At 49.6% G+C, this 20,398-nt stretch overlaps 2 protein-coding genes across 3 annotated transcripts; both read left to right on the plus strand.

Moving 5' to 3' along the window:
- The first annotated feature begins 3,045 nt into the window (after nt 1–3,045).
- On the plus strand, nt 3,046–11,273 carry EIF3D (eukaryotic translation initiation factor 3 subunit D). 2 transcript variants are annotated; one of them, XM_061371753.1, is made up of 15 exons: nt 3,046–3,148; nt 3,481–3,614; nt 4,269–4,314; nt 4,709–4,845; nt 4,946–5,031; nt 5,517–5,589; nt 5,720–5,835; nt 6,036–6,168; nt 6,779–6,926; nt 7,156–7,286; nt 7,750–7,835; nt 8,066–8,195; nt 8,487–8,629; nt 9,830–10,110; nt 11,069–11,273. In XM_061371753.1, the coding sequence occupies exons 2-15, from the start codon at nt 3,492–3,494 to the stop codon at nt 11,080–11,082; spliced, it is 1,647 nt and encodes a 548-aa protein (XP_061227737.1). In that variant the 5' UTR covers nt 3,046–3,148; nt 3,481–3,491; the 3' UTR covers nt 11,083–11,273. The 2 variants fall into 2 exon arrangements, with proteins under 2 accessions (XP_061227737.1, XP_061227738.1); XM_061371754.1 differs by having other exon boundaries at nt 5,723–5,835.
- A 158-nt stretch (nt 11,274–11,431) lies between these two features.
- Nucleotides 11,432–20,110, plus strand: FOXRED2 (FAD dependent oxidoreductase domain containing 2). Its single transcript, XM_061371755.1, has 9 exons — nt 11,432–11,485; nt 11,914–12,459; nt 13,958–14,209; nt 14,718–14,987; nt 15,702–15,868; nt 16,475–16,640; nt 17,038–17,279; nt 18,150–18,320; nt 19,010–20,110. The coding sequence occupies exons 2-9, from the start codon at nt 11,936–11,938 to the stop codon at nt 19,273–19,275; spliced, it is 2,058 nt and encodes a 685-aa protein (XP_061227739.1). The 5' UTR covers nt 11,432–11,485; nt 11,914–11,935; the 3' UTR covers nt 19,276–20,110.
- The last annotated feature ends 288 nt before the right edge of the window (nt 20,111–20,398 follow it).

The raw sequence follows: 20,398 nt of genomic DNA on the forward strand, positions 1-20,398 counted from the left end.
GGGAAGGCGTTAAGGCTGAAGACTATTTCCCTTGGTTTCTGGGTTTGTCAAGAAGGATGGGCAGTGGATACTAGGCATATGGCACAGGTAAAAGGTGTGCTTGCTGCTTAGTGAGGAAGAAGAATCCAACTGGCTATTTCTGATGTATTTGTTATAAGATTGAGAAAAGGAACTACTGGAAAATAGTGTTTTAATATGAACATTGGTCTTCCAGTCCTCAGCTGCCTCCTTGAGTGGAAATACAGTCACACAAGCTGGAAAGCAACCCCTGCCTCAAGGCTTTCCAAGGCATCTTCAGTCAAGGCAGAAGGGATCTATTTTCTATGAAAGGCCCTTAACAGGCTGGGCAAACCTGGGCTGCGTATTGTCCTCGTGCAGCAGGAGGAGGCTGCCGCGCAACACAGAGCCAGCTCACAGAGCAACAGACCTCCAAGAAACCACAAACCGTGGTGGAGGCTGATGGTGGTGGAAGTTTCAGACTGGAATAGCCACAGTGCTGGAACGAGCCCCTCTTTTAAGGATCTACCACCAGCACAGAGCCCAGAAACAGTGAAGTGGGAGACAAGAACAGAGAAACAGATGGGAGCAATTTATCCTGGCTCTTCTCATGAGCATCTTCCAGGGAAGAGTGATTAGCCTTATAACTGATTAAGTGACTAATTAACTGATGAACTGAGATTATGGATCAAGGATCAAATGATTGCAAGCAAGTGTATTTTGAGTACTTTTCCGGGAAATGATGTATCTCACGTGCCTTTAATGACAGCTAGAGGCTGGGGTGAGAAACGTCCCAGCTGCAGCATGGCACAGGATACAGGAGGTGCAGTGCCTGCCATGAAGCAGAAAGGGAGACACACTTATTCCTTCCCCTCTTCCAGTAAATTTGACCTAAATGGGGCAGCAAATCTCATCTTCTTCAACACTGGGTTTTTGTCTTACATCCTTTCTTGTCCTTGATAGGAAACCAGAAGGTTGTCTCTGTGCCCACATGGACATTTATCCTACACCAGCTACTCCCTACACATACTCTCCTCTGACCCTAGATAAACCCAACTCTAACCCCACAAAAGGTAGTTTGAAGGGCTAAGCCCAAATTGCACATGATCTGTCATCTCAGGGAGATAGAAGCAGCATTACATTCTCTTGCAAGCACCTACACAGGCTTCTGAGCAAAGAGGAAGCCGTGGAAGGGAAAGGATTTTGGCGTATCAGTCTATTTGTCATCACTTCTCTTCATTTGTTCCCTAGTCCAGTTTTCGCTTCAGAACTTCTCACTCTTTTTGTCATCATCAACAGCTCCTCTGAGCCCGTTCGATGCAGGAGGGTGAGGGATGGGTGCTGTGGGGGTTCCCTGGAGCTGGGCTCGCACTGAGCCACCACCAGCAACCAGTGAGGCAGTTCCAGCACTAATGATGTTTGTCTCCAAAAGGGCCATTTAGGTGAGACAGTTACAAATTGCATTTTATAAACTGTATTTCTATAAGTGGATTTTTTTGCTAGCAGGGAAAAGTGCTTTAATAATCCCACTTCTGATTAATGGCAGGGTGTCTTGGCAAAGGAAAGACTGCTTGCAGCTTCAGTTCTTTCTCAAGGAGGAATTACAAGTGGCAAATGAAGAAGAAAATGCACGCCTCTCTGCCTGGAAAATATTGAACTAGACTCTTCTTAGGTAAAAGATACCTGATAAAATTATCTAAAGAGTTAGATTTTGGCCTCTGGGCAAAAGGGACCTGTAAGCTAGATCCTGCTGCTTTTAGGGGCAGAGGAAACTTCAATTCCTCTGGCACATGAACATCTGTGATTTAACGATTTATTGCCCTCAATCCCTGAGAAAAAATACTATACCAATGCCAGCGGCAGGGATCTGAGGCACATGCTGTACTAAATCACTGGTTCATGGTCTCCCAAAGGGGCCATAGGGCTGAATCCTAACGTCTAGGGCTAGGTCTCCCCTCCAGCAGGTCAAGGAAAGCCATGAGAACAATGCAGAACCTCAAATGCCACGCTGTGAATACAGTGAGGGCAACTGCAATTCCCGTTCTTCGTGCATCTTTACCTCTCAAAATCAAGTGTTTCATAACAGCCTCTAAAACACAAAGTCAGTTGAATGATCATACAGCTACAAACTGAAAAGTTACCTGCTTTCCTACAAAATCATCGTATAGGGACGTACTTTTATTTCAAGAGGCTGTGTGTGTGTGAAAATTAAGAGGCACGGCATTAAGTCATGTTTTCTGTCCTGACATGTAGTTATATTGATATCCTTGATATCATAGAATCATAGGCTAGTTTGAGCTGGAAGGGACCTTAAAGCTCATCCAGTTACAATCCCCTCCAATGGGCAGGGACACCTTCCACTAGAGCAGGTTGCTCCAAGCCCCATCCAACCTGGCCTTGAAAAGAAATACTTCTGCCAAGAGAAGTTCCACGTTTCTATGAAGCTTAATCATTGTTTCCACTGGAGAAGACGCTTTTGACACCTCGCCATCGCCTGTTTGAGCTGCCGTGCTTTCCGCAGACACCAAAATCAATGTTTTCTTCCTCTTTGTGACAGCCAGGTACAAACTGAACATTTTGTCATGTGTCAGCCCCAGCTTTTGTACTTCAAAGCCAAACCCAAGCTTTTTAATCAACGGGGCGCATTTACTACCATTAACATCACTCTCTTCCCACTCCTACACATTTTTGTCGTTAAGCGGCAATTAACAGCGCGCAAAACTCCAGCAGGTGACACTGTCACGACAGAAGGCACAGCAAAACAGGAGACAGACGTTCCCGACAGGGGCACACACCACATGGGATGCAGCTCCACAGCGTCCGGCCGCCCCTCCGGCACCCCCAGGACGCTGAAGGACGCGGACACCCAGGTCCGCCAGCGATCAATGGATCATTGGGGGCGCTCTCACCCGCTGTGCCTTCCCTAGCCCGCACGTACTGCAACTCTATGGCCACGACGTACTGCGTACTCTAAGGTGATGCTTTACGGCAGCATAACGCGTTTGGTTGTGCTTAGAAGTGCTTGGCGGCACTGCTGTCGCGCGGCGCTGACGCGGAAGAGGTGGGACGGGGGCCCACAGGCCTCTTTCCGTGCCCGCCGCCGCCGCTGCCGCCGCATCCGGTGCCATCGGGGCCGTAAGGGGCCGCGCAGGTGAGGGGAGTGCTAGGGGCGGCCCGGGATCGTCCTCCCTTCCTACCGGCACTCATCCGCTGGCGCTGAAACCCCCAGCCCCGCCCCGGCTTTGCAGCTAGTTCCGGTGGGGCCTCGCTCCCGCCCCTCCCCACACTCGCACACACAGCGCCGGTTCTCCCGACCCACCCTGGCTGCTCAGCTCGGTGCAGGCCGGTTGTCGGCGTGCCCTCACGGTGGCTCCGCGCCTTGGTCTGTGCCGGGGTAAGGTGGTGGTCCTCGGTGGCCCATTGCAGCGGAGCTGGCCTTGCGGCAGCTGAAGTTTGGGGGGTTTTGCCTTTTCTTCCCTCTAGAAGTTTAAAACATGGCGAAGTTCGTGACACCCGTGATCCAGGACAACCCCTCGGGCTGGGGCCCCTGCGCCGTGCCCGAGCAGTTCCGGGACATGCCTTACCAGCCATTCAGTAAAGGAGACCGCCTGGGAAAGGTACTTCTAGCCATGTACTGCTGCTGAGCAAGCAGTGTGTGTCTCCTGAACCTCCCACCTCTGCATGCTGCCACCGGCTTTTGCTTTCTTACTACCACAGTTGTCCTTCTGACACCCTTCCCAGCACATGGCACAGTTGTGGCCGATTAGCAGGGCTGGCAAAAGGAAGGTGGGAGTTGAGAGGCTTAGTTCTGGAGCACACAGCAGTGTTTGCTTCTACTGCTTAAATCCTGCCTAGATAAAACCAGAGGTGGGGGGATCTGTCATACTTATTTTAGAATAGGACAGATCAGAATAGTTAAGGTTGGAAAGGACTTTAAGATCATCCAGTTCCAACCCCCCTGCCATGGGCAGGGATACCACACACTAAACCGTGTCACCCAAGGCTCCATCCAGCTAGCCTTGAACACTGGCAAGGATGGAGCATTTACCACTCCTTTGGGCAGCTTGTTCCAGTGCCCCACCACCCTCACAGTAAAGAACTTCCTTATATCTAACCTGAACTTCCACTATTTAAGTTTGAACCCATTACGCCTTGTCCTGCCACTATGGTCCCTAATGAAGAGTCCCTCCCTAGCATCCTTATAGGCCCTTCAGATACTGGAATGCTGCTGTGAGGTAATACTTACTGTGACTGTTTATGCTTGTCCTTAGGTGGCTGATTGGACAGGAGCTACATATCAGGATAAAAGATACACAAGTACGTGTTGTGTGGTTGCTGCTCCTCATGACTTATTTCCTACCAAGTGTTCTTCAAGCGTCATTCCCACTTTCATGTCTCACACTCACTTTGGTGGTTACCTGCACGGCTCAGCAAGAGAAGCCACTCAGACTAGGCAGCATGCCTCACCCTTGCTGGGAGAGCTTTGTGGGGCTCTCCCTGTCCTCAGGGCTTATTCCTGAGTTTTGTACTGCCTCATTGCTGGGGCTTCTTGGGGACGCTTGGAAGAGCAGAAACATGCTGGTGTAAGGCCTGAGTCCTGATGTATGCATCATAAATGAAGACAGCTGGAAGGAATTTGGGGAGAAAAAAGGGTCAAAGTGTCAGGGATTTTTCTAGCAGCTGTTGTCAAGATGCTCTGTTTTATTTCCAGACAAGTACTCATCTCAGTTTGGTGGTGGAAGCCAATATGCGTATTTTCACGAGGAGGATGAGACGAGCTTCCAGCTGGTGGATACAGCTCGGACACAGAAAACCGCATACCAGAGGAATCGGATGCGGTTTGCACAGGTAATGTGTTACCAGAAACAGGCTCAAAGGTGAGCTTCAGTGGCACAGGAGGATTTTTCAACTAAAATGTTCTTTTCTTTTTTTTCCTTTGTTTCTGCAGAGGAACCTTCGGAGAGACAAGGACCGTCGGAATATGCTGCAGTTTAGCATGCAGACCCTGCCAAAGAGTGCCAAGCAGAAGGAGAGGTGAGGCTGCAGATAGGAGCATACCAAACTTGGATTGGAGCGTGTGAACATACTGTTGATAAATTTAGGAAGCTGCTGTAACAGAACCCACTGGAGCAAACAGTCGGCTGGGAAGAATTTCAGGATATTTCCAGTTCATTGCGCTGATGCCAGCAGTAGTTGACAAGCATGGGTTTCAAGCTGCTATCTAAGAATTTAGGAGAACGTTTTAGTTGTATTTAGAAAGTAAATGGGGTGTTTTAAAGCAAGAGCATTCCGAAAACTGCATTGCAGTCTTTAGAGATGAAAGTGCTTAAAGAGTTGCTTGGAATAAAGAGCAGAGCTTTTAACGCCTGGGGCATCTTGATCAACAGACAGCTCAGCAGCTGTTTCAGTGGCTCAGTGCCTAAAAGTGCTGCTCCTCTGTAATCTGGAAGCATAGAAATGGTTGTGGCACATAGGAATCGAGAATTTCTTTTCATGTCTTCTCATATTTGTCATTTTAGAGATCGTTTGCGCTTGCAAAAGAAGTTTCAGAAGCAATTTGGAGTGAGGCAGAAATGGGACCAAAAATCACAGGTAAACTAACAAGCTTTCTGCCCCCTGCTTTGAGCTCTGGCTGTGCTCGCAGGGCAGCTTCTCTTGCATGAATCCTGCCTGATACCTGTGTCTCTGTTTCTCTCTATCTGTCCTGCCTCTGGCCGCACAGCAGAAGCCTCGTGACTCCTCTGTTGAAGTTCGCAGTGACTGGGAGGTGAAGGAAGAGATGGATTTCCCTCGGCTGATGAAGATGCGCTACCTGGAGGTTTCAGAGCCACAGGACATGTGAGTTCCTAAGACAGCTGTTTGTTTGCCTCCTGAAAAAGGAGCAAGGGTCTCCTGGCCTGCTCCAGTGTTCTCACTGAGGTACCCAAAGCAGGGGGAGGTAACTGAGCAGCCAAAAGGCCCCCCTTAGTCCTGTATAGTTTGTGGGTGTTGGTATCTGTAGTCGGGGTATCAAGGTGGTCTTTCTCTTACCTCTGCAGAGAGTGCTGTGGAGCCCTGGAATACTATGACAAAGCCTTTGACCGCATTACAACAAGGAATGAGAAGCTACTGAGGAGCATTAAGCGTATCTTCCATACCGTCACTACAACTGATGACCCAGTTATCCGAAAGGTACGTTTACTGGTTTCTAAAACCCAGTAGTGTGTTTCTCAGTGGGTGCTGTTGTGAGAGATCAGCTGACACTGTCAGACCAAAGTTAAGGGCAGAAAAACTCCACATCCTGAAGCTTGTAAAGGGATATAAGCATTAGCTAGTAGCGTTATTTTTCTTAGGTCCAAGGCAGAAGTAGATTAATACAAAACTAGGAATACTGGCCAAGGAAAAGCTGTCATTCTGGAAAAGCAAGCAGAAGCGTGCTTGAGCTACAGTGGGAAAGAAACGTCCATGTCAGAGACTTGGTTCTTGAGGTTTCTCCTTTTGGAGATGAAGAAGGCTTGGAGATCTCTGTGACCTGATCAGGAAAGAGGAGCCATGCCTTTCCCAACAGGACTCACATTTTGTGATAAATTCCTTAGTTTTTCCTTGTTTGACTGAGGGTTGGCTTGGATTGCTGGATAGTACCTAATGCTTTCTCTAGCAGTTGGTGGTATACCTACCAGTGTAACTCAGCATGGGAAAAGTGTTAGCAAACCAGCTCATTAATTTCTTCTTGTCCTTGCTGGGAAGGGGAAAGGTTGTCTGCTCTTGTTGCTGAAACAGTTTTCTACTTCTGTGTCTGTAGTTGGCCAAGACCCAAGGGAATGTATTTGCCACAGATGCCATCCTGGCCACACTGATGAGCTGCACTCGTTCCGTCTATTCCTGGGACATCATTGTCCAGAGAGTTGGATCCAAGCTTTTCTTTGACAAGAGGGACAATTCAGATTTTGGTAAGGAAAAGTCATGAAAGAAATTTCTGTTACAGTAGCTAAAGTTTTCTTTATGCTTTTCTTTTGGAATTTATTCTGTGTCTCAGCATTGAGACTGAGACTCTTGGAACAATGTGAATACAGCAGAACACTTCACTATTAATCTGTTCCAGTGTGGAGCTAGAGACTCACTGAAGCTGATGTAGTTATTCCCCCAGGTATAACCACTTGTATCTGGTTTTCTTCACAGACCTCCTGACAGTGAGTGAAACAGCCAATGAACCACCACAGGAAGAGGGCAACTCCTTTAATTCTCCACGCAACCTTGCCATGGAAGCTACCTACATCAATCACAACTTCTCCCAGCAGTGCCTGAGGATGGTAAGGTCAAGCAGTGCTGGGTAGTCAGGCCTGTGTTCGAGAGAGCCTCAAGAGGAGGCCTTGTTAAGGCTGCTGTAATACAGCACACAAGCATTTTAATTGGCATAAGTACATCACACTGATGGTTTTTCAGGTTGGAAAGAGGTGGGATTACTTGCTATGAGCAGCATGATTTTACTGTGGAAAGATTCTCACCTTTATTCCACAGAGAAGAAACCTCACTCTTCTTGGTGAAGCAGACAGGCTTCTGAGTATGCTTAGTGAAGCCAAAGTGGCAGTAGAAGTGCTGCCTACAATGAAGTGACTAATGTGAAGATGAGGCTTTTCATCAGCTGTTTTACTGGCTTAGCATTTTTTATATAAGGGAAATGGGCTCTGTTGCTTTAAAGGAATATTTATCCGCTGGGGGAGATAAACCCCTTGGGTTTTTCATTCTAATATGCCTTTCTGTTTTCTCCTACAGGGAAAGGAGAAATACAAGTTTCCCAACCCAAACCCCTTTGTGGAGGACGACATGGATAAAAATGAAGTAGCATCTGTTGCTTACAGGTATGTTGCTATCTTTCTGATGCCCAGGTTTGGCAAGGGGGCAGGATGTCAGCGTGATAGAGAGGCAAAACAAATTGAGAGTGTTATTGGTAGAAGCTTTGCCATGCCATGAGTGGGGTTCCTGGATGTTCTTACAGGGCATCCAAGGGGGAAAGGATTTTGCTGAGCACTTGCATAGATCTGGGTAAGAACAAGAGTCAGAAATAACCTGCTGGTTTGTTTGTTGGCAGATACCGAAGGTGGAAGCTGGGAGATGATATAGATCTCATTGTCCGCTGTGAGCATGATGGAGTGATGACAGGAGCTAATGGAGAGGTGTCATTCATCAACATCAAAACGCTGAACGAGTGGGATTCCAGGGTGAGGAAGAACCTGATCCCAGAGCTAGCTCTAGCAGCTGCACTGCTGCCTGACCTGCCATGTACAGCAGGCAAGATGAGATAAACATCTGGTGGTGTCACCCAGGTGGTTATGTTCCACCAAAGGAGTCTAACTTTGGTGGACAAGCAGTGCTGGTGGGGTTCTCCCCCAGGTGTGAGGTAGCTGGTTTGAGTAGGTAGACAAAAAACTTACCTGTGTGATGTCAAGGTGGCAGAAGAGATTACTGCTGCTGGCTTCTTAGGCTGACCCGTGCTTTGATTCCCCTCTTAGTATTGCAATGGAGTAGACTGGCGCCAGAAGCTTGACTCTCAGAGAGGAGCTGTGATTGCCACAGAGCTGAAGAACAACAGCTACAAGTTAGCCCGTTGGACTTGCTGCGCGCTGCTGGCTGGATCAGAGTATCTTAAACTCGGGTAAGATGGCATTTTCAAACCAGGCATCTTGCAGATGCATTTCCCATGAGGTAACCCAGCATGTACATCCAAGTGAACCATTTGTAGAGTGAATAATCATAGTATCACTCCATGTTTTGAATGGCCAGAAGGGGAAGGTTTGCAGTGATCACACTGGCTCTGGTGTGAGCCACTTCCCCTCAGCATCCAGCTGTTGTGTCCCCCACTGTGAATGACACTGGGAGGTGTCACACATGTTTTGCCATAACATTTCAAAGCATCTTTATATGATTAGGATGATAATTGGGGCTGCTCTGGCCTGGAGAAGAGAAGCTCTGTGGACCTCATAGCAGCCTTACAGTATATGAAGGGGGCCTACAGTAATGCTGGAGAAGGACTCCTCATCAGGGACTGTAGTGATAGAACAAGGGGTAATGGGCTCAAACTTAAACAGGGGACCTTCAGGTTAGATACAAGGATGAAGTTCTTTATTGTGAGGGTGGTGAGGCACTGGAACATGTTGCCCAGAGAAGTGGTAAATGCTCCATTCCTGGCAGCATTCAAGGCCAGGTTGGACAGGGCCTTGGGTGACATGGTTTAGTGCGAGGTGTCTCTGCCCATGGCAGGGGTTTGGAGCTGGATGGTCTTAACATCCTTTCCAATCCAAACCATTCTATGGTTCTATTGCCAACATAGAAATAAATGCAAGGGCTGTGCTGGCTGTCAGGAATTTGAGATCCTCAGTGTCCTGTTGCTGGGAGATACGGTGGAGGGCTGTAGCCACAGAACTTTCTGAAATGCCAGTGTGAAATCAGTTGGGTCCATACTTTGGATAATGAACAAGAGGTGTTAGCTAATTTGGTTCTGGTGGTTCAGCAGTTTCAGATTCAATCTTTGGATATGGGACTGATGCATTTGCAGCTGCTTAATTCCATAACTCCTTGCTAATCATGTTACCGCTTAATTTTTACCTCTGGGACTAATTCTGCTATATCTTCTGTACCACCCCGTCTGATTTGGGGTGGTGGAAGGATTACAGGTACATTACTGGTTGTCACCTTGTAGTGAGGAGATCTTCTTAACTTTCAGTGTTGGGAGTATTAGATTTTTTTTTTAGCCCAGGAAGCAAACCTAAGGTGATGATTCTGATTTTCTTGCTGTCATTCTCCCGGCCGGGCTTAATCTCCTGATGTCCCTCTGGTTTCTTCTTGCCCTCCAAAGGTACGTGTCCCGATACCACGTGAAGGACTCTGCCCGCCATGTGATCCTGGGCACGCAGCAGTTCAAGCCAAATGAGTTTGCCAGCCAGATTAACCTGAGCATAGAGAACGCCTGGGGCATCCTGCGGTGTGTCATTGACATCTGCATGAAGCTGGATGAGGGGAAGTACCTCATCCTGAAGGATCCCAACAAGCAGGTGATCCGGATCTACAGCTTGCCTGATGGCACCTTCAGCTCTGATGAAGATGAGGAAGATGAAGAGGAAGAGGAGGAGGAGGAAGGTTTGTAGCAAATTTGGTGATACATGCTTTAAAGATATGATCTAGTCTGGGTGAAAAGGGGTGACCTGTGGTGAAGACCCAGTCTAAATGGTGAGATCTGATGAATGCAGTGGCAGGAGAGGAGCGAGGCTAGAGAACCTGCAGACCAGAGGATGGGATCCGGTGGTGGAGCAGCTGTGGGTGACACTGGGAGAGCTCAGATGGAGGCAAAAAGAGTTTGAGAGTTGTCAAGGCAGATGTCATACCTTGGTGTGGATGCTGAGTGAGGACTCATTTGGCAGGGGTTGGGGAGAGGATCCAGAGCACCGACTGGGGAAACAAAGCCTGCCACGGGGGCCCTTTGTTCAGCAGCAGTGTGTGGGTACCCGTTTCTGCTGGTACCTGCATATTTGTTTAGTACAGTTTTAGAAGCAGAAGTGACCAGGTCAGTGCATTCAGAACACATGGTGACCAAGCCTGACTGAGGTGACTCAGGGAAGGCTTCAGTAATGCAACTGGTAAAGCTCTGGTGACTAGCAGGTCATTGAGGAGTTCCAAAGGACTGATGGTGCTGCAATGGGCAACAGCAAAAACATTTCACAGTATCACAGTATGTTAGAGATTGGAAGGGACCTCAAAAGATCAAGGGACCTCAAAAGATAAAATTTGACCCAGAGATCTTGTTTCTGTGATCCACAAAACATCTTTCAGCAAGTTTTTGGTGTTTCTTGCAGGGGTCTGAGCTATAGACTTAGTTCTTACTGTGGCATTTTAGGTCTCTGCAGCATTTGTCCAGGAATGTAATTGCACTGTTGTTCCAATTGCATGGTGTTGACTGACAGCTCTGTTGGGGGGGTGTCAGGCACACGGAGGTGGGATGGATCCCTGGTTTCCTCTTCTTCCTTGTGGTGTTTCCTTCACCAAGAGTGTGCCTTTCACCAGCTGCATTCACTTCATTCCTGTCTCTCGTCTCTTTCAGAGGAAGAGAGCTGAACCCTGCGAGCTGCCCGAGGAGGCATGAGCGCCCGGAGCCCCCCCTCTCCCTTCACACCGGCGGTTCCTCGCCGGCATCGCGAGGCGGGACCGAGCTCAATAAAGTGACTGGCCCAGCGTCGCTGCCGTGTCGTGTGTGCGGGGCCTGGGGCTGGCTCCAATCCCCTGCGGCGCCTGCCCCTTTAAGTGCGCTGCCCCGCCTACTTTCTCTATTCCCCCTACCCCCACCCGCACGCGTGGTACGCGCGCCGCGGCGCCATGGTGCCGGCGGCGGCAAGCGGCGGCGTGACGTGACGTGACGCGACGCGCCGTGCGCGCCTTCCCCGCCCCCCCCCCCCTCCATCCCCCCACCACTTGCTGCTCGGCGCGGGAGGCGGGGAGCGGCGCGAGCCCCGCGGTGCAGGTGCGGCCGCTGGTGCGAGTGGTGCGGGCGGGTCGCAGCAGGGGGCCCCGCAAGCCATTGGGCGAGGGGCGGCGGGAGAAGGCATCGGGGCCGAGGCCGGACCCGATTGGGTGGGGGGTTTACGCGTCCCTTTCCCCATTGGCTGTTGGGGTGCAGAGGCACAGTGAGGGGCTTGCGGCCATTAGCCCACAGGTGTTGCTGCTACCTGCAGGCCTCATGCTGCCTGCTATTGGCTGGAGCAGGGGGTCCTGTGTGCCCATTGGTTGGCTGACCTGTGGCCCATTTTGGTATTGGCTGGCAGGGAACAGGGTCCCACACCAAACACCCCACGCTGGTCCCTGAGGGGTGGTGGTGGCCTCATGGCATCCAGACCGGGACCAGGGTCTCTAACCCCCTGTGTGACACCTCCCCGGTCCTCTCCCCCACAGGGGCGGCTGTCCCAGCCCTGCCATGACCCCAGCGGTGTGCAGGGTGCTCCTGGGCCTGGCCCTGTACACCGGCAGCCTGTGTGTGCTGAGCTGCACCGCTTTGGTCTACCATGACTACTGCATCATTGGGGCAGGACCCTCGGGCTTGCAGGCAGCGTATTTCCTCCAACGAGCCAGCCGGGACTATGTGGTCTTTGAGCGGAGCCACTCTCCCGGCAGCTTCTTCGCCCTCTACCCTCGCCACCGCAAGCTCATCAGCATCAACAAGCGCTACACGGGCAAATCCAACAGCGAGTTCAACCTGCGCCATGACTGGAACTCGCTCCTCAGTCACGACCGCCGGCTGCTTTTCCGGCACTACTCGCGTGACTTCTACCCCGATGCTGACGAGATGGTGCGTTACCTGGAGGACTTTGCTTCCCTGCTGAAGCTGCGGGTTCAGTACAACACGGCCATCATCCATGTCACGCTGGAGAGGGATGAGCAGGCCTGGAATGGGCACTACTTCATCCTGACTGATCAGGACAGGCAGAACTACAAGTGCAGGTAATGGGCAAACGCAGGGCTAGGCACGCCACTCTCCATGGGTGTCTTCAAAGGCATTGGCACAGGTTGTCCAGAGGAGCCGTGGCTGCCCCAATCCTGGCAGTGCTCAAGGCCAGGTTGGATGGGGCTTGGAGCAATCTGGTCTAGTGGAAGGTGTCCCTGCCCATGGCAGGGGGCTGGAACTGGATGAGCTTTAAGGTCCCTTCCAACCCAAACCGTTCTGTGTATCCCGTAACGCTTCTGAGCTCCGTTCCTAAAACCCTAGAAGTTACTCAAGTAAACATACGGAGTTTATTTCTCACCTCTCCTGGAAGCTCAGCTCCACGACAGCAGGTTTGCTGACTGTCATTTGGAGGTGAGCTGGCAGGCAAGCTTGGTGGGGACAGAAGGCAGTCCCAGGCACCCACGCACCAGGAGCTGCGTGAGCAGGGCTGGGACAGCAGGCAGTGCCTCTAGCCTCGGCTGCCTGGTGTTTCCATCCAAGTCACAAAGTTTTGTCTAAGATTTAAGTAAAATTTACAGCAGAAGATAAAAAGATCACTATACTTCACTTTAGTGTTAGCAATTAGTGACATTGCTAATGTGTTTTTATGGCTAGAAGTTAAAGGTTTTAAATATCAAAATCGCTTTCTATCCCCCTTAAAAATTACTTTTGTTTTGCTGGACTAAAAAGCAACACAAATTTTAAAGTAACTTTTTATGCAATGTAGAATCACCTTTGAAACTTTAGTATCATATCTATTTTCAGTGAGTACATATAAGTAGTACTTGCACGTTCTTGAGCAGTGGAGGCAGGTCAGGAGTCTGGAGCACAAGTGTGATGAGGAATGGCTGAGGGAACTGGGGTTGTTTAGTCTGGAGAAGAGAAGGCTCAGGGGGGACCTTATCGCTCTCTACAATTACCTGAAAGGAGGATGGAAAGAGGAGGTGACTGATCTCTTCTCCCAAGTAACAAGTGACAGGACAGGAGGAAACAGCCTCAAGCTGCACCAGGGGAGGTTTAGATTGGACATTAGGAACAATTTCTTCTCCGAGATGGTGCTCAGGCATTGAAACAGGCTGCCCAGGGAAGGGGTGGAATCACCATCCCTGGAAGTGTTCACAGACCGTGTAGATGAGTCCCTCAGTGACACAGTGTTTAGTGATGGCCTTGGCAGTGCTGGTTGAACAGTTGGACTTGATGATCTTGAAAGTCTTTTCCAACTAATGGATTCTATGATTCTGTGTTTATGTACAGCACTCACAATGACTTTTGCTATATATAACAATATTTCTAGTTGTCCTTGCTGGCCTCAGGGTGGGGAAAAGAGGAGCAGCTCAATAGGTGAAGCTGGGAAGAAGTTTCTTTTGAAACCATGACCTCTGCAGCTGATCCAGCGTGACTGCAGGATTTACATCACAGCCATCCTCCATAGCAGGAAGAGGGAGTGATGAGACAGAGTAATGGTCCCTGGTCCCATAATTCCTGCATTTCCTAGTGCTATCCCTGTTTTTGCAGCTGCTTGTTGGTTGCCACTGGGACGTGGGTCCCCAATGTGGTAAACTTCCCTGGCTCCGAATATGTCGAGGGTTACGAGACTGTGTCCACCAACCCTGAGGATTTCACTGGACAAACTGTGTTGATCTTGGGCCGAGGGAACTCGGCCTTTGAGACGGCAGAGCACATTCTGGGCGTCACGAATTTCATCCACATGGTGAGCCGGTCCCGCGTGCGCCTCTCGTGGGCCACCCACTACGTCGGGGATCTGAGGTAGGAAACCGCTTCTCTTCCTCTTTCTAATGCAGCTAGAGTACAAACCTGGACAGTCACTCCTTGCTCAGGCAATGAGCCGGACTGGCACTAGGGGTGCTGTGGTCCTGCACATCACAGAAGAAATACAGGGCCTTTTAGCTTTAGGCCCTTGGTTTAAGGCAGTCCAGGATGCAGTTGTCATCACAGGAGCTTAATGAGAGCTCTTCAGGATCTGTGTGAAATAGGAAAGTATCCCTTTGGAAACAGTGTCATAAAAAAATGCTGGGTCCTAAGTTGTTCCCTTGCTTGCAGTCACAGAGGAGAGCTGAGAGGTTGACTACATCCTGCAAGGACAGTGAAGGTGTGTTACCTGTGCTGTTCCTGTGAGCCCTGAGGCTCTGGGGATAACCTTTGCACTGAAGAGGGATGTGGGATACCTGGTAAAGGTTTGCCATTTTCAGCAGCGGAGACAGAACCTCTCCTCCCTTCTTTTAGCTCTTCTTACGTTCTCCTTTTCTTTCCACAGAGCAATCAACAATGGTCTGCTGGACACCTACCAGCTAAAATCTCTGGATGGGCTTCTGGAGGGTGACTTGGAAGACCTGGCTATCGTCAAGGACAAGAAGGGGAAGTTGCACATCACGCTCCGGTTCTACCTGGAGAACGGTAACATCAGTGCAGGCATTGACTCCATCACCCTCCCGCAGGATGAACTGGATAATTTTGCCCCCCGCGCACCTTACGACCGTGTCATCCGCTGCCTGGGGTGGAAGTTTGACTTCTCTATCTACAATAGGTGAGGAGGAAACAGAATCTCAGGAAAGCTGGTATTTGGATCGCAGAGGAAAGGGAAGAGCAGGTCCTCTTCTGGCAGCATTGCTTAGACCTCCACGTGCTCTGAGGTGGCTGGTGCTGCACAGTCCTTTGTTGATGCTGCAGCTATGGCTATGTTGTAGTGGGAACCACTGTGTGTGCCACTGTCCCAAACCGGCTGCAGGGCTGAGCAAATGGCTGTGTTGAGACCTGGATGACACAGAAAAGACTGTGCCTTTAGAAATTGATATCCTGACCTGCCAGATCACATGGAGAAGGCTAGCAGTGTTTTGTGGTTTGGGTTGGGATTATTTTGAATGATAGTACAGGTACAGATCGCTACAGAAAGGTGGTGTCTGCTTTTTTCCCCTGAGGTTGCAACCTTCACTCTACTTTGGTTTGTCTCCTAGTACATTCTGGAGCTGAAAATGGTACTCTTAACTTCGCTGTCATCTAAAATTCACTGTCAGTGGCTCAAGCTAGAATTTGATCTTGTCTCGAGCTAACTTGGGATGAGCACCCTTGTCTTCTGGAAGATCCTAATTGAAGTAGTAAATCCCACTGAAGACAGTGGGGGCATGAAGCAGTGTCTTGCAGTGGCCGCAATATAATGTGTATATAATATCAGAAACCCCTTCTATTTTTTTCACTCAGGCCCTTTCTGACAGTCTGCTCTTGCTTGTCTTTTGCACATCAGATCCCTTAAAATGATGCCAGGGAAAGGAGACAAAAAGAAGTATCCTGAGATCAAACCCAATTACGAGTCCACAAGCACCCAAGGGCTCTTTGTTCTTGGCACTGCTAGCCATTCCATTGACTTCAGGAAATCTGCTGGGGGCTTCATCCATGGATTCCGGTATACGAGTGAGTACTGGGGTGTACAGGAAGGACAGAGATAGCAATTGGTCCTCCCTTCGAAGGAACAATTCATAGCTTACGGCTGGCAGTAAGACAACAAAACACAGCCAAGCTGCAGCTGCATCATCTGGAGTGGAGGAGAAGTGACTTGGGGTCATATCTGAAGTTTTGGGTTGTCTGTCTTTGTTTTGTCTTGTGTCTCTCTTTGCCCACTGTCTCTTACTTATGTAACACAATAGAGTTCTGCCTGCCAGACACTCTGCCTCGTGACAGGCTGTGGGTGAGAGGTCTGTGCTGTGGAGTTAAAACCCAGTGGCTTTGGCCAGTAGAGAATTTCTGTCTTTATGTATGTGCTCATCCTTATCATTAAGACTACTCAGAAGTAATGAAACATCCCTTAGGATCCCCCCCGACCACCTGCTCACCAACCACTTAGCATCACATCAGCTTTCAGAGGGCATCTCCACTGCAGTTACCAGCAATTGGGGTGGGAGATCCTAAGCACAGATGAGCTGTAAAGCTTATTTATTGTGCCCTGCCAGTTATCTGTGTGATTTCTGAAGCAAGCTTGGATGTGTTAATAAGGTGTCCTTGTTTCTCCCCATGTTTTAGCTCGTGCAGTTCACCGCCTACTGGAAAACCGTCACCATAGTGTCCCCTGGCCATCCACAGTCTACCCTGTTACACAGCTGACCAATTCCATCATCAAGAGGGTGAACGAGGCCTCGGGCCTCTACCAGATGTTCAGTGTCCTGGCTGATATCATACTGCTGAGAGAGTGAGTGAGTAATTATTCCCAGCACTGCGCTCCATCATTTCAGTCCGTTTTTCTCGACCACTGCTTCCCGTGTTGCCACCACATAAATTGCTCCATTGCTGCCTAAGGATGTTACAGTCATGTAAGCAGCCACCTCAAAACTTGTACCACTGCCACAGTTTATGCCAGTATGCCCAATTCTGCCAGTTACCTCCCTCTCTTAAAGGGCTGAAAGGGTCCAGACCTTCTCTTTAGGCTCAGAGGAGTAATATCCTTCTGCTGTCCCCAAGAAGCAGCTTTCCTTGAGCAGTGCATCTGATGGCTTTTTGGCCTTAACCTGGACCAGCTGAGGGGGTGTTGGATCCCAGCTGGCTTTTCTCTAGTGGAAAAATTTGGTGGTTGTGGTTGCAATTCACAGGAATGCCACAGCATTTGAATACCTGGAAGAGTACCCAGTTGGAATCCTGGCTGACCTGGAAACTCAGACAGGGAGAAAGGCTCCCAGTGGGCTGTTTGTCATCATCATGGAGTATGGGAAAAATTTCTCTGGGGCTGACAAGGATGTCTTCTACTACAACCGAGCTGTGGGAGAGGCACAACATGCCTGGCAGTCCAACTTTTTGCACCCTGTTATTTACTTTTACAAACACCTCCCAACAGGTAAGCTTTCCTTTGAGTTACCTGATAGTAGCAAAACTTGAGAGGGATAAATATACTTCACTGCCAAAAAAAGGGGGTGGGACCTAAAGGAATTGCACACCTTTCTCCTCTGCTTCTTTCATGTCCATCTTCTGGGGCACCCACCACCGCTGTGTGAGCTGAAAAAAAAGCTGGGAGTCGGCAAGAAGTTTCCATCAGTCAGACCGATGCACAGTGGGGGAGTTGTACCAAAGACCTCCCATTTGAGAATAGAAACAAATAGGCACACTGGGAATTTCTCTGTTCCCAGAAAGAGGAACACTGCTTCCCTTTGGCTGGCACCTTGTGTTTATTTTGCAGAGTCCTGGCAGATGAGCCCAGGCTTTTTCAGTGTTAGCACCAAAAGAAGGCTGTTCCCTGTGGCCTGCTGAGGTCTGAGAGGTTACACAGTGAGAGGCAGCCAGAGGCAGAGGTTTGAAGATGAGTATTACAGCCAGCAAACAAATGCACTCAGAACAGATTTCCTTGGGAAATTACTGTGCTGAATCTTCATCTCCAGAAACCGAGGGTCAGGGTCTGGCCTGCCTTGCACAAGAAGAAGCATGATGGGTAGCAGCATTAAAGCTTGAAAGGAGCTCAGTCCGTCTGACAGTCCCTGCCGGGGGAACAGGAGTGAAATGACAGGAATACTGTGGGCAGGGGCAAGGGGCAGCTGTGCAGTGGCAGGGCTGCTGAGGACAAAGCTAACAGAGGGGATTGCAAATGGAAGTCAGGTAGGGATTAAAAGGTCAGGACGAAAGCTGAAACAGCTGTGGTAGCTGCTTTCTACTGCCCAGGCACTTTTTAATGCTGTTTTGATTCTGAGAGATTCCCCTAATGTTGTCTTGGCAGAGCGTGAGATGAAACTTCGGCCCCCAGATTGGCCTCTCCCTCGCCCTGATGCCATCCATCACATTGTGGAGGACTTTCTGACAGACTGGACGGCTCCAAATGCTCACATCCTGCCCTTGAGGCGGTTTTTGGAGAACTGCCTCAGCACAGACCTGCGCAATTTCTTTGCAGGTAATTTGTGCACAGGATGGAGGTGGCAGGAGGAGGAGGAAGGATGTGAGGGACACGCAACAGGAGTGATCTGCAAAGAGCTGAGATCTCCCCATGCGTGCAGGTGGTCTCACCATCAATCACACCTCTCTGATGCACTCTCCAGATAGTAAAAGATGCTGGTGCTGTTTGTTCCCAAATACTCTTTGTTCCTGCTCACCACCAGAAAAAGACTGCCCCAGGTGCACCCAGATTAGGGAAAGGTGTATGAGGTTGGGTTCAATCCCTTTTCTAGCTTCAGGTTTTTTTCCTCCTCAATTATCTGAATGTTCCTTTATGCCACTGGGTACCAGATCTCTTTTCACATACTGATGACGGGAAATTGGATTGCTGGCCTGGGAACCTCCTGCAGGACCTCCACTTGGCACACAGAGGCGGGTACAGAGAACATGCCAGAGGGCTGCAAGTTCAAATCCAGCTCCTTTTCCTCTCAGAGCACGAACTGGAGCTCCCACCCTGCATCTTCTGAGCTCTGCAGAATGAAGTCCATTACTCTGCTGCCATCCAGGGCAGGGTACCGGGTGGGAAACTCTGGCTGCCTTCCCTCATCCTCTCTGCTTTTAGTTTTGAATGAGTCCTCAAAAGTTTATGGGAATTTTTCTCCACAGGACATCTCTGCTGAGTCTGATATTTGATCCTTTCCCCCACAGAGTCCTGTTTCCTGTTTGCCTTCACCCGTCAGAAGCTGCCTCCCTTCTGTCGTCAGGGCTACATGAGAATGCAAGGTCTGGAGGGGAGCAAGGGGCTCTGGCGCCATGCCGTAGAGGCTGGCCTGCTGCAGGATTACAGCATCACAGACTCCATGGGTGACAGACCCCCTGAGAGCCACAGAGGGTCACAGGACCAACTGCTGAGAGATCATGTCATATCAGTTCGTCCACTGCAGCATCTTGTTAATGCCAAGGATGAGCTTTAACCTTTCTCACTCCACACTGAAACTCAAAGGTGCTGTTGTGACAATACTGTAACAGAGATCCACAGCAGGATTCTGCCCTGCCCCATGCACCTTCTCCATCCTCATGTCTTCCACTGATCATGAGTTGCCAAAGACCTGCTCAGATCTTGCTGTTACAAAGAGGACCAACATGCTTTAAACGATAAGCAAGGGGCTAAAATCCAGCTATGCTGAGGTTCCCGTGTTATCCTTGCAGAGTTCGGAGTCGCTTGAAGATGGTGTTGGTGTTTATCTCATGGATCAGTGCCAGCAGTGAATTCCAGGAGTCACAGAAGAGAGTGCAGGATCACCTGGGTAACTTACAATGTCATGTCCTGCATCGGAGGTGACCTGCTGGTACTCATGCAGGCCAGTGCAGGCTCTCTAGTCCTGGAGTGCCATACACTGTGTATACTTGAAGGTTTGTTTCTATGCTGAATCCTGAATCCCCAAATGGCACTCCAGACACACTCCCTGGTACTTTTCCTGCCTTTCAGTTAGGGCAGGTGTCTAGCTTGAGTGAAGATGGGTGAGTTTTACTGACTTTATAGGTCAGACGATTTGTCATTTCTTAAGGGCACTACAAGGGACCCTTCCCTCCAGGAAGGATGAGCAGCTTTCCTGGAATGCCAGATACACAGAGACTTACACTGGGTTCAGCTCCACTCTTCTCACATTTATTTTCTCCCACCCCAAGCACCCTGAAAGGTTAGCCCTTGTCTTTTATAAAGCATGACCAATAGTTCTCCTGTTTGCACTGTGTCCCATCAAGAAAGTTTTATGTGGACACTGATGTCATTAAAATGCTCGTTCTGTATTTTATTCCCTCTCCTGTTACTTTGAGAGCATGCTGGCACTGGCTTGGAGGCCGTTGGCATTTATTGCTCCTTCTGTCAGCCACATGTATATGTTTGTCACCTCTCTGTGGGCTTCTTCCACTGAAGCTGAAAAGCGAGAGCATTTTCGAGCTTGACATTATGATGTCTCTGTGATTTCTAGGAAATGGAGAAGGGGCAGAAGGTAACAGGCTTTTTGCTTCAGCACTTATTTTCCAACCACTTGGCATCTAGTGCTTCCAGAGTGGGGGAGACCTAAAACTCCCCTA

This window comes from Neopsephotus bourkii, unplaced genomic scaffold (assembly GCF_033783945.1).
Source record: "Neopsephotus bourkii isolate Nb327-2 ecotype Australia unplaced genomic scaffold, CSIRO-AGI_Nbou_v1 NB_1589, whole genome shotgun sequence".
Taxonomy (NCBI): domain Eukaryota; kingdom Metazoa; phylum Chordata; class Aves; order Psittaciformes; family Psittacidae; genus Neopsephotus; species Neopsephotus bourkii.

What these genes read in the sequence shown, in the direction of transcription:
- EIF3D (XM_061371753.1), top strand. Translation starts at nt 3,492, where the DNA reads ATGGCGAAGTTCGTGACACCCGTGATCCAGGACAACCCCTCGGGCTGG. An exon ending in GTTTCAGAGCCACAGGACAT is followed by an intron (nt 5,836 to 6,035) that starts GTGAGTTCCTAA and finishes TTACCTCTGCAG; the next exon opens with AGAGTGCTGTGGAGCCCTGG. An exon ending in TCAGAGTATCTTAAACTCGG is followed by an intron (nt 8,630 to 9,829) that starts GTAAGATGGCAT and finishes TGCCCTCCAAAG; the next exon opens with GTACGTGTCCCGATACCACG.
- FOXRED2 (XM_061371755.1), top strand. Translation starts at nt 11,936, where the DNA reads ATGACCCCAGCGGTGTGCAGGGTGCTCCTGGGCCTGGCCCTGTACACC. An exon ending in GATATCATACTGCTGAGAGA is followed by an intron (nt 16,641 to 17,037) that starts GTGAGTGAGTAA and finishes TGCAATTCACAG; the next exon opens with GAATGCCACAGCATTTGAAT. An exon ending in CCTGCGCAATTTCTTTGCAG is followed by an intron (nt 18,321 to 19,009) that starts GTAATTTGTGCA and finishes TTTCCCCCACAG; the next exon opens with AGTCCTGTTTCCTGTTTGCC.